At 43.8% G+C, this 12,726-nt stretch overlaps 1 protein-coding gene across 3 annotated transcripts; it reads right to left on the bottom strand.

Annotated features, from left to right (window-relative positions):
* Positions 1 to 1,960: 1,960 nt before the first annotated feature.
* Positions 1,961 to 12,575, bottom strand: mfn2 (mitofusin 2). 3 transcript variants are annotated; one of them, XM_029156990.3, is made up of 18 exons: positions 12,192 to 12,575; positions 10,581 to 10,762; positions 10,196 to 10,331; positions 9,942 to 10,104; positions 9,726 to 9,850; positions 8,710 to 8,818; positions 7,685 to 7,792; positions 7,397 to 7,550; positions 7,194 to 7,261; positions 6,956 to 7,077; positions 6,553 to 6,679; positions 6,326 to 6,430; positions 5,594 to 5,696; positions 5,266 to 5,486; positions 4,762 to 4,917; positions 4,438 to 4,634; positions 4,222 to 4,356; positions 1,961 to 3,565 (listed from the first exon to the last, which is right to left on the bottom strand). In XM_029156990.3, the coding sequence occupies exons 2-18, from the start codon at positions 10,756 to 10,758 to the stop codon at positions 3,496 to 3,498; spliced, it is 2,277 nt and encodes a 758-aa protein (XP_029012823.1). In that variant the 5' UTR covers positions 10,759 to 10,762; positions 12,192 to 12,575; the 3' UTR covers positions 1,961 to 3,495. The 3 variants fall into 3 exon arrangements, with proteins under 3 accessions (XP_029012823.1, XP_029012822.1, XP_055366115.1); XM_029156989.3 differs by having other exon boundaries at positions 12,306 to 12,573; XM_055510140.1 differs by lacking the exon at positions 12,192 to 12,575 and adding an exon at positions 11,254 to 11,276.
* Between the last annotated feature and the right edge of the window lie 151 nt (positions 12,576 to 12,726).

Here is a 12,726-nt window from a genome sequence, read left to right as displayed (position 1 = left end):
GTGAAACACAAATGTTAGCTCAGATCTAATCCAATTTCTAATGGATGGAATTATTTCTATACAGTCTCAGCGTCCATTTTTTAATTGTGACTGGTTTTGCCACCACATCGAAACTGATTTCGGAGACATTGGATCCAGAACCACAATGAGTCACATCCAGAATCCAACGATGACACACCTCAGCTCAGGTCAGACCAAACACACATTACTGATACTTGTTAAACACAAACATTTAGTCAAAGATTTGTCAAAGATAACTTTACACCAGGCAAAGCTAATTTGGTGCGCTGGTATTTTTTCCATCCAACCATCGCTAACTTGTTCTTTCACAGGCGATTAGAGCGAGAACAAGCTGAGCTCTGAGGCGGGCAGAGCATGAGACCTTCATGAGGCTCAGAGTCACCTCTAGGATCAATGTTGCCATTTCATAGATCAAGCAACGCACAGCCACCATGCAAGATGCATTTCCTCTGCTGAGCATCTCTGTGAAGCGTCCATTCATCAGGCGATTCTTCACAGGAGTAAAAGTTGATGGCATGATGGAGATGAGGATGATATTGATGCTGTGGGCTTGAATAACTGTCTGCACAAGATCCATCTGGTACAATGTTTGTATTATATTGCATTATGACCCAACTCAGAGGTTTTTACTTTGTTTGCAGTAAATCTTCTCTTACTGCCTGTAAAATCTAGGACAGAATTTAAAACCCTTTTATTGACAAAGGCCTCATAGCTCCACATGCTTTTTTCAGCACTGGTCCACAGCTGGAGCCTCTGCTCCTGTCTTCAGCTCGGACCCTGATCCTGTTCTGGGACGCTTTTGGTCCATTCTTCTCTTACGTTAAACTGCATTGAGTCTACTGGTCCTTTCTTCTCCTTTTCTGGTGGACTCACTCACCATTTTAAATGAAGTAAAAGCTCAGCTTTTCCTCCACAGCAGAAAAAAATTAAGTCCCTTCTATCATGGTTCCAAAGCAGGATGGAGCCGTAGACACCAGACTGAAAGTAAAAGGATGTGATAACTTGCATATATGTATGTATACAATCTCTCACACATCTATGTTTACAAAGCCCAATTTCTCTAAGTCTAGTGCTTGTGGCGTGAACCCAGTCTAACACACAGGTTTATGGTCCTGATCCCTGGCCTGCGGTAAATCAGACCTGGTGTTTACCAACTCAGGTTTCACCACAATGTGAAGTTGATCAATGCGGAGCATATAGGTTGAGAAGGAAATGGTCAGTTTAACTCTACACTCACCAGCAGGTTTGATAAGTTTAACATTTCTGTTAGTGTCTGTTTTACAAAAGCTGGTGAACTAAAGAATGAACCCCAATTTAAATCCACTTCATCTTCATCAGCTGCCACATTTACACATGGCTGCATAATGTGTAAGAATCAGTCCAGGCTACGGTGGCTTTGAGTGATTGAGTTGGTGTGTTCACATTCAAGCTCAAACCTGAAGGTGAACTATACTCAGCAGAACACGACTGATTCGTGTCTGAGACTCAGAGCTTCAGTAGTTCTGAGGATAACACAAGGAACTTGCTGCGTCCTTTGATGTTGGACAGAACCTGCAGCTGCAGACTAGAAAGTAGAACCTTCAGCTCCCTCTGCTGCTGAACAGTGTGAACACTTTCCTAAAAGCTGTTTGGATGAAGCTCTGCTCAGAGTAACACGTTGTTTTTCAGCAGCTGGTTGTACAAACATAATCCATTTATCAAGAGGAGTATATATATTATTTACTCCTCTTGAAAAAGCAAAACTGTCCATCTCGAGATGACAGTCAGACTAATACATACTGCTTGTTGAACTGCCGGACACAAAAAAGGAGCTTTGACTGGTAACCCCTGTCTTTGACCAAGCAGCTATAGACAAACATCCATCTATTTTACATAATACCTAATGAACTATAACATGGATTTGGTTGTAGGTCGCTGTGTATTCATTATATCACCACTGTGCTTTTAACATCGTTCCACCTTTAATATTTCACACAGACATTTTTAAACATTTTACCAGGACAACAGAGAGCATCACTTCAAACACTGAAGTGACTTTAAAAAGAAAAGTTTATTAATGAAAAATGACAGGAAGCAAACAGTAAAGTGCATTTCTTCACTGGGAGGATTTTCACCTGCCAGGAACCAGATGAACCGCAGGCTAAGAACCAAACCTGGACACATCTGAGCCAATGAGACTTCAACTCAAAAGTCACAATTAATAATTATATCCAATGTGGAGGAACTGTTAAGTTACATTTAGACAAATTATGGAAACCAAATAAAAGGTCCTTTTTTGTCAGTTCTTATACTGACATAATGACGTCCATGTGTATCTTGGTTTCCTCTGTCATCCCGGTTTGCTCAGCTGTGAGTCAGGTTTCAGTGTAATGCAGTCAGTGGCCAAACACAGAAATAACTCATAATGATGTACAGTTCCCACTATTGGCACAATGTGAGTTGCGTGTAATATGGTAATTTCCCTGAAGGAATAATAATCATAATAATGTGAGGTGGGATGCTTTACTGAAGGCAGGGAGAAAGTTATGTCCTATAACAGTGACAGAAGGGGGGGGGGGGGGGGGGGGGGGGGGGGGGTGCAGGCACACGTGCAGTGATAACAGCAGACAACTAGCAGCGCAAACATTTCAAAGCCTAATGGGAAGTCACAATTCTGAGTTTACCTGTGTAATCACCAGATGAAGCTGATTCTCCTAGAACAATGATGAATGGATTTAAACTGACTCTGATGTCACATCTGCAGTACGTCATCAAGTCGAGCTTTGGATTCTTACACTTCCACCTACAGCAGGTTCCGTCCACTTCCCACAGACAGCCACAGCAGATAACAGGCTGCCAGTCTGAGTCCATCAGGCTACGTCAGACAACTGGGACTATGACCCAACAATGACAGGAATATACAGCTCCATACAACCTTTGTTCTACTGATTACATGTTTTTATGCTGCAAAAAAATTAGATTAGAGACTGAAAGCTTTTCTACTCAGCTCACCAGATTTGGTTGGTGGCGGCTCAGTCAAGATGAGCCGCTCACCCGGATGGAAATCAGCAGGTAAATGTAGACACATGGTGATAACAGCTACTAAGGGTTAATGTCTAAATGAATGCATTTAATGTTTAAAGCATTTTACAAACCCCCATCAGTTCTAATAATTTAAGTTCTGCATGTTTCCACATTAACAGAAGTCCTTCATTAAGGCTGCTTTTTACCTTTACATGGCATGTGTCCTATGCCCAGATATACAAATAGAAACGTAGTGTTCAGCGTTGCCTGGAATCGATCTGTTCAGGAGTCAGATCTAAATCTGATCAGCTAACACCTGCAAACATCACAGAACCTGTGGATTCAACCTTTTTACTAGCAGCACATCTGGGTGACAACTTGGTAGCTGCTCCTCTCGTAGAACATCAGCTGCTGTCATTTAGTGCGTGGAGGGTTCGAGAGAGAGCAGGGGAACAACACGCTCCTTTAGGTTTACTTGCTGTGCTGGAGGTACTGCTGTGTGAACATGTTGAGCTCACTGTCCAGCCAACCCGCCTTGTTCCTGTTATACACAAACACACGATAATACCAAACATGTTGGTCAGATTCTCTCAGCGCCAGTGTAAAACAAAGTGGCAGTGAGGTAGTCGAGTCATGGATTTACTTACACAATATTCCGTGTGTGTGTGTACATTTGTGTCAAAGTGAGAACCAAAAAACATATTTTCCTACCAAAGTGAGGACATTTTGACCAGTCCTCACTTCTTTGAAGGCCTGTTTAAGGGTTAAGATGTGAATTTTGGTTCGGATTAGAGCAAAGGTTAGACGTCTGCCTTTATTTGTAATGGTGAGGATAAGGGAAGGCTTTAAGTCAATGGAGGTCCTCACTTTGATGGAAGTACAAGAATGTGTGTGAGTGAGTGACAAAGACAACAACAAAACAGAACTGACCACCTTAACATGAAACAGAAGTGACTTATACAACTTGATGATTTGTACAAGTTTCATTTCTTTCTCTTTTTTTTCTGCTGACAGACATTCAATAAAACATGCAGCAGTACAGTAGTGGTCTCATAGGTACATGCATGCATTAATTAACCTTACTTTCTATTTCAAACACCTTGAAATGGGAACGTGGCCGCTGATCGGCTGAAGGCTGCTGCACATGGCAGTTTACCCACAGATGCACGTGCAGCGTCCATGCCTGTGTGTTCTTACCGCAGCAGCTTAGCCTTGCTCTGCAGGCTGTCCAGGAGCTCAATCTTTGTGTTCATGTCGGTGATCTCATCCTCCAGGTTCTGACGGGTGACGTCGACCTGCTGGCACAGCTGAGCAAACATGCCTGCCAACTCCCTGACGGACACAGACAGAATTAAAGCAGGCTCCTCACATGGCTAATTGCTAGTGGCTGCTTGGAGGTGACTGTAGACGTACTGCTGGACTTGGTGGCTGCAGTTGGAACCAGTGTAGCTGACAATAAGCTGCAGCTTCTCACTGGCATAGTCCACAAACTGCCTCTTGAACGTTCTCTCTTTGGCCCTGGTGGTCCACGTGAGTCGCTCATAGATGTAGAGCAGACCATACAGGCCCACTGACAGGGCAATGAGACGCCAGCCCACGGCCTTCCAGATCTGCGCACCACATCAAACGTTAGGTCCAGCATTGATCCCACACTTAAACACACGTCAGATGTGGAAAGAGCTACAGTAGCTAGAAGCTGACTGGTTGTGAGGTTTGGCTGACTGAGAGTGTACTCACCACGCCACCAACAACAAGGACGCCCATGGAAGTACGGGAGGTCAGGGAGGCCAGACCCGTCACCATGGAGACCATCAGCTCCTCCTGGGTCATGGCACCTTGTGGAAATGGAGGCATACTGGTACTGACTGGAGTGAGGGCCATGGGCCGGGGGACCTGCAAGGTCAACACAGAAACAAAAGGTGCATCAGAGGCTGGTCTGTAAGCGAGCGGGACTTTAGTTACATCACATTAAACAGTAACGACCTATGGTCACAAGGGCCTTTATTCAGTTCCAAGCTGAAACCAGACCTGCTCATCTTTGGTTAAACAATGAAGGACATTAATATTTGAAGTTAGACAAACTGACATAACTGCCCAAATTCAATACCGGTTGTCTGAACACATCAGTGGGCATGACTCAACTTTTTAGACAGAACAAAGACAGAATAACATGAACACATAAAAGGGGCTTTTCTTATGTGGTTCAATCAGAAAGTAAAACAGAAACAGACAAGCCGTTACCTGGTCACTGTAGCCCATCAGAGCCCGGCGCGTGTTCTTAGGCCCCAGGAAGCGGTTGACCAGCATGGTCCAACCCAGAGAGAAGTGGAAGCTGATGTCCTCCTGAAAGTCGCTGCACAGCTTGTCACACGCCAGGTCATAGCAGAGGTTGAAGCACTGGCGAGGGACCAGCTTGTCTACCTGCTCCCTGGTGGGGCTGGGCAGCAGAGGTTTGAGGCCCTCTGCAAGCGTGAGACAGACACATGACTGGTTCAACGTTAGTGGAACATGACTTAGGCCAGTAGCTTCACTCTCAGGTGTATGGCATGTGAACACAAGCGGCGTTTACCGATCATGTCGGTCTGTGTGTCCTGAAGAGCACTGGTGATAGAAATAGAGCATCTCTCTGACATGTTCTTTCCCAGGCCCTCCTCTATGTGGCGGTGAAGCTCCTACAACCAAGCAGCGAGATACGGTCAGAAACCAGGAGCTTCTTAACAGTTTCAAACATAGAACCACAGTAAATGCAGCTCCATTACGTCACAGACATTCTTCTGCCTGTTCACACAGCACCACACACACCGACTCCACAACAACATTTTTGTGCACATACTTTAATCCCAGTTATATTTTTGGCTCTTGGACGTTTTTAAACTCCGATCCAATACTTGTTGTGTAGCCTGATAAAAGCTACTACTTGGGACTTAGGAGGTTACTGAATGTTTGTCCAGGTCTGCCTCCACCTGCACTCCTGTTGTAGAGAAGCTTAAAGCCAGCAGCACAACAAATGAGATCGCCCAGTAAATGACTGACTGTTAAGACCATATAATCTGTGTTATGTAACAAAGGTGTAGGGAGCCTAAGCTCTGCTTCATGTAGATACAGACACTGAGCACACCATATTTTAAAAGCTTCCTCTTAAAATAACAAAGCCTTTACACTGATTCTTAAAGAAAATCTATTGCTAAGACGCTGGTATCAATTCCAAAATTACCAATTTTATTTCTAAACAATGTTTATTTTGAGTTTCAGTAAATGTTTGTGAATAACCAGGATTGAGGTGAACACGTGTTAGACTCACACTCTTGTAAACCTTCAGAACCACTGGTGACGGATGGAAATCCATGCAGAAGTCATCTACCAGCACATTCAGCTTCCTGATTTCCTCAGCCATGGCATTAGATACCTGAATGTGAGCGGAGAGCGACACGTCAGAACATCCTTCAGATTCCAGAACAGTAGGTGAAAACATGACTCTGCCTCAGTAGATCACACCACACTATCCTCTGCCACTAGTGTGAAGTTCACCTGTCTCTCCACCTCCTCAGTAATCTTCTTGATCTTGGCCTTACAGTCCATAGTCAAGAGGTCCAGCTGCTTGTCTATGAACTCCAATCGGTCCTGACGGTCTTCTTTAGTCTCCAGACAGTAGACCCTGAGAGAACCCACCATGACCCCACAGACAGAGAGAAGTAAATCCATTGGTTGACAACAGTCTAACACCTGTTGTATTTCATTCATCATTAAACTCATCAGGTCCAACTATTGTGGGTCCACTGGTGTGGACATTTTCCTGAACCTTTAACTAAATGTATTGTTTATAAATCATTTACTTTATTTCCTCTAATAACACACATTACACACTACATTAACACAGCCCATGTCCTTTGGTCCATACTCATGTACAATCTGCCTTCCAAGTCGAACTCACCTCTGCTCTTGTGCGGCGATGTGGACAGCATCCATGATAAAGCGCAGGGCTTCAGAGATCCGTTTGGCCCTGACCGTGTGCTGCTCAAACTTGGTCTTTACAGCTGACTGTGAAATACACTCCTACACACAAGAATAAGCAAACATTACAGGAAGACGTTATGTTGGCTTGGTTCTCAAGACCGGCTAGCCTAACAACGGCTAAAAGCGGGCTTCTTGGTACGAATTAGGGATCCTACCTCAAAACGCCTCTCAAAGTTTTGAAACTCAAACATTCTGGCTTGGAATCCTTCTGCAAGAGCTCCACCTGAAACAGGAGAGCAAAGTGTGGGCTCATGGTCGGACGGTGATTTAATACTGATCGACTTGATATTATATATTAATATTATATTAATATTCAGCTCTAGCTCTCAAATAACATTCCGTGTAAAGCCCCTCCTACCTGCTTCAGGCATTCCTTGAGCCTTCTGCACTCGAGCCTGGAGCACTTCCTTGGCGGACACAAAGAAAATGCGATCACTGGCTTGTGTCCGATCCACTACACCCAGCTCGTCCACCAGAAAATTGGTGCAGCGGTCCATGTGCTGCCTGCGGACCTGGAGCAGGAAGAGCAGAACAAAAGCTAGTGCGTCACATACAGTTTTCCATTTGGGCAGGTTGTAAAACCTGGTGATTCTGTCCCGTAGACAGACATTTAAAAGTAGCGCCTCAAATGTGGACCCTCACTCACTTCGTCCATGTATTCAGGTTCGGAGGCTGACGCATCCCAGCGGTTGTTGAGGATGAAAATGTTGGGACTGGAGAGTCGCTCATTGACTTTGTGAAAAAAAGATTTCTCCTGTAAAGGGGTTGGAATGATATTCAGTCAGATTCACTGTACACACTGAAGCAGCTCCAGAGTTACAGTACTCACATTGTGTGGCGATTGGTTTTGAAACATTAAGAGCTTCATTGTTACATTTCAACATTGTTGCTTTATCCTGCTTCACACTCAACTACTGATACACAATCGCAGGGCTTTCACCCACAGGTATAGTCAGTCCTGAATGCAACATGTGACAGGAGGAGCTGTATGGATAGACGCAGCTATGGAACTCTGGCGATTATTCATTAACTGTGTAATCGTACACTAAAGACTTGCATCATGGGTCAGAACCAAAGCCATTTTACATCTGGGTTGGAGGAAACAATTCCTAAATAAATTTTGAGCAGCTTAACTTCAGCTCAGTCTTCTCTGTCCTGCTGGAGCTTTGTGGCCTCTAACAGACTTCCAAAAGGTCCAACCTGCATCATGTGTGCATGAAACCCTGAACTGAGCTCCACTGCTCGTTTTCACATCAACTACACTTGCTGAAGAATCATTTCACATTTTTACACAAACACTTCCTGAGCCACAGCTTTAGACCGCTGTAGAAATCCTGAAGCAGCTTTAAGGATTTAATGCAACATGCAGTCAAACACGACTTTTGGATCAGATCCTAATTAAACCTGTACAACCAGTAACTAAACAAGCACGTGTAGCATCAGAGGGATTTGCTGAGCTCATGAACAACAACATTTAACACTACAGCCACACCCCACGTCTAGTTTTGTCCTGTTTTGAGTTCCCCAACTGTTCACAATTCAAATAATGTCTGTTTAACTACTATATAATAACAATAATATATTTGCTAATTATGTGATCTTTGTTTAGAATTTGTTTTGAATTTGGTTGGAATTATATAATTCAACATGATTTCCAGTTCCCCATTTTACCGTCTGCATCAGCGTAGACTCAGAGTTTGCCACCAGAACAAAGACATCAGCATCGAGGCAGAACTTGTCGATCCAGCTGTCCAGCTCTGTGGTGACATCAATACCTGGGCTGGAAGAGAAAACAGGATGGATCATTTATTCCATCACTTGATTGATATACAGTACAGGACAGCCAGTCAGATGACATCTCTGTTTTTTGACACTTAGGTCACTGTGCATACGCAAACAATGGCTCAAACTGCAGAAAAGCTAACAAGCTAGTCAGTTATTTACCTCCAATTTTTCCCTTTTGATTTTTTCTCAAACTTAAGAAAGGGTATAAAAGTGAGTGGGGGAGCGGGACCAAGTAAAAAAACTTATCACTTTTACGATGACATTTTGAAACTGTTTTGCCTCATCTGCCAGTCTACCATCGCAATACCAAAGAACGGAAATGTAAAGCCGCGTTTTGTGGCTGTTCATAGAAAAAAATGACACCGAATTCCCGCAGAAAAGCTAGTTGAGAACATGACATGGAGATAATTAAGTCCAAACACCGCTCCACTATGACTGATGATGAAAATGTGCTTGAGGCTGGCTGACAGCAATTACTATTCGGACTATGCATCCCTGGCTGATTCGAATCAGCGCAAGTCGTCAGAGTGAACTTGGGTAATGGCAAAATATGTTCATAGATAATTATGTTGTGCAACATATGTGGTTATACACATGTACAGTACATCAACATAAATTGTCAGAATCATCAATATAATTCTAAATAAATATAATGGGTAGATAATTTTGACTTGGTCATTTCATAAGTAGCTCGCATGCTGAAAAAGTGTGACCACCCCTGTCCTAGACCAATGACCAGAGCAGCGTTTCAGACATATTCTCTACAATAATAGCTTATGATCAGATGCCACAACGAGTGTCAGATGGTTGAGAATATTCGTGTGACAAATAGGTATGATGTGCACCACACAGCAGCTCATATCAGACAAAATGACTAAAGTTGAATTTGCTGACTCACTGACCTGTCTACCAGCACCAGATCATCCCTGAGAAGGGCACACTTTGCTTTAGGCCACATGACACAGACCAAGCTGCCAGCATCCAGATCCTCATCCTGGTGGAGAGCATGGGCCAGGTGGTTCACCGTCTATAAACAGAGTAACAACTCAGGTTAGACACGTACGAGGACCAACACTGGGTCCAGCTATGTGAACCGATACAGTACTGTGTCTGTTAACCTGTATGCTCTTTTTCTCCTCCGAGCCTTCAGTGAGCAGAAAGGCCTCGTTGCCATCGGTGCCCTCCACTCTTAGAAAACAGTTAGTGGTGTGTCCTATGCCAGATGGCAACACCTTGTCACACAGCATCGCATTAATTACAGAGCTCTTCCCATTACTTGTCCTACAAACAAAGCAGGCATGTATATGCATTAGGTAATGTGGTCCAGTAAGGTAGGTTTTAACACTCCAGAGGGGAAGTAACCTGCACTCACCTTCCAAAAAAGACCACCTTCATATGTCTTCTGGCTAACACCTCCGTGATACCCCCTACTTTGGTGAGGTAACCCCGCACCTCCTGGACCTGCTCCTCTGTGGTGACGGGATCCAACTCATCATTTCTGTGAGCATCTGTGGAAAATCAGAAGTTAGATTCCGTTGGAATTTTCTTTTTTTTAAACAGCCTCAAAATAGGATCAAAAACTATGGGTGGCAAACTTCCATATCCCAGCAAAGTTTGTCTTCTTAGGTTCAACAGGGAAGATAGCTGCACTATGATAATGCACTCTCATCTCATCACACACCTCAAATGTTTTTTTTTGTTTCATAGTCAATTATAATGATATGTGCATAACAAGTAATCTGAGATTGGGTAGACACCTTCGAGAAAGGAAGTGCTCTCTTTGATGTAGGCTCCCAGTTGCTCAAAGATCCCATTTATCTTCTTCTTTGCTGTGACAAAGTGCTTGAGGGGCGACGCATTCACCTCTGCCATTAGTCTTTTATCTTTCTTTCCGTGGACTGCCTTGGTACTGGGTCGTGGGAAAACCAGAGACATGGCACTGCACAGAGGGGGAGAAAGAATTATGTCTGAAAATTCAATTGTAAAATAAAATAGAAATTAAACATTAATTATTAGAAATTAGAAACCTATTTAAAAACCTATTTATGTTGTATTCAAAAGTAGGAGTTCCTAAAACAAAGTAGAACCAAAACCAACAACAAAAAAAGGACCAACATGTCATTACTAATTAATCTATAAATCTGCAAAGACTGTCAACAAGTCTCAAAGTGAGTGAATACAGGTTTTATTCAAACAGACGTTTGAAACTCTAAAAACAGTGTCAACGAAATAAATGATTTGCAGCTTATCTGTAAAATGTAACTATTGCGCTTCCGTTTATTTGATAAGTTCTGTGGACGTTGCACAGTGACTGTTACATGCCAATACATGCTAGCTAACACCACCAGAGGGACATTTAAACTACAGTAGCCTACAGTGAGCACTGATTAGACACGCTTCCTCTGTCAGAGTATTGCTGTAATGTCTCACCTGTTTAGCTGTGAAACCCCCTAAAACAGAAACAAAGCTTTGGAAATTCAGCAAATATTAGAACCCAGGCTGGCTGGTCCAAGGCGTTGGTTGGCTGGTACAAGAAGACTGTCTGTAAATGTCCTGTGTTCACTTCAAAGCCTGATCCAGAAACTGATGCCGACCGGTTACGGTGCTGGTGCTCAGCTCGGCTAAAGCCCTAACCCTTTCCTGTACAGCGCACCTACTAAGCTTGATGGTCCGATTCTCTGGTACTTTTGTCTTTACCCAACATTATCCTGAGCTCAGTCATCCACAGGCAGTATTAGTGGTATTAAAGCAGTCAAAAGCGAGGACACACTAGTTTCACTTCACAATGACCTTTAGTCCAATCCACAAGGTGAAATCCAGATCCTTTTAGTATGAAGACTAAGACAACACCGAATACATTCTGCCACATTTGGAAGGTCGCGTTGTGTTTTTGGATGTCTAAAACTCACAGCAGCGTGTCTATACTCAATCACAGACATTCCACACGGAGGCCAGGACCGGGCGTGGAGACCAGAACTGCGCTCTGACTCATACTCAATAAGGTTCGGTCTGGTTTAACACACAAACAATGGCCTGCATTACACTAAAGGCCGTGAACAAAACGATGAATTAGTAACGTCAGTAATTACACCGCATTAGTTTAGAGGTTAGTGCGTGGTGTCCTCCACCTGCCAGGCCAACAACCAGCGGTGACCTGTCGCACAGCTAAAAGGAGCTAATTCTGTCAGGAACGACGCAGCGTTAAACGTTAGACGCTGTTTGATATTAATGCATAACACGCAAGAGATGACATTTACACAAATAAAACCCGTTCTTCGGAACCCTGCCATGAAGCTGCCTGGCGTTACTGTACACATCTACGTTACCCCTTAGCCACATGTCCACCAGGCGTTCACCTGCATACGTACAAAATGAATAAAGAATCCGTTTGACCTCACGCCGTCCGGCACCGGAGCCCCGTTCAACCCCTCAGCGTTAGCTCCCCCGTTAGCAGCGGTGCTGTTAGCCGCGTCGCCACTTACCGTGGATGGGCTCGTTCCTCGCCAAGGCTGTTCTTACATCATGCTCCTCAGGCTTAGAACCACCTAAAGCCAACGAGCTAGCTCACTAACCTCTTAGCCGACTAAATCCGAACAGTGAGCGCTATCTTTGCTCGGCTCAGCTCTGTCCAGGCGTAAGTGGAAGACGATTTCTGCTTTTAATATACGAGATGCCGATTAACGTAACATGAAAACACAGACGTGCACGAGCGCACTTCGGCTCTTCTTCTTCTTTGACTTATTTAATGGCAGCTTGCGGTCTGTAAATTGCGCACTACCGCCACCTACTAGGCATTTCTATGGCGTTGCTACATGTTGTCTATTTATTGGTGTAAAAACACTATAATCTCCACTATAATCCCGTCTCCTCAAAAAACAAAAAAGTGCTCTACTCATGACATCC

The sequence above is a fragment of the Betta splendens genome, chromosome 7 (genome assembly GCF_900634795.4).
Source record: "Betta splendens chromosome 7, fBetSpl5.4, whole genome shotgun sequence".
In the NCBI taxonomy this organism is placed as follows: domain Eukaryota; kingdom Metazoa; phylum Chordata; class Actinopteri; order Anabantiformes; family Osphronemidae; genus Betta; species Betta splendens.
This window is presented reverse-complemented; position numbering and strand designations above follow the sequence as displayed.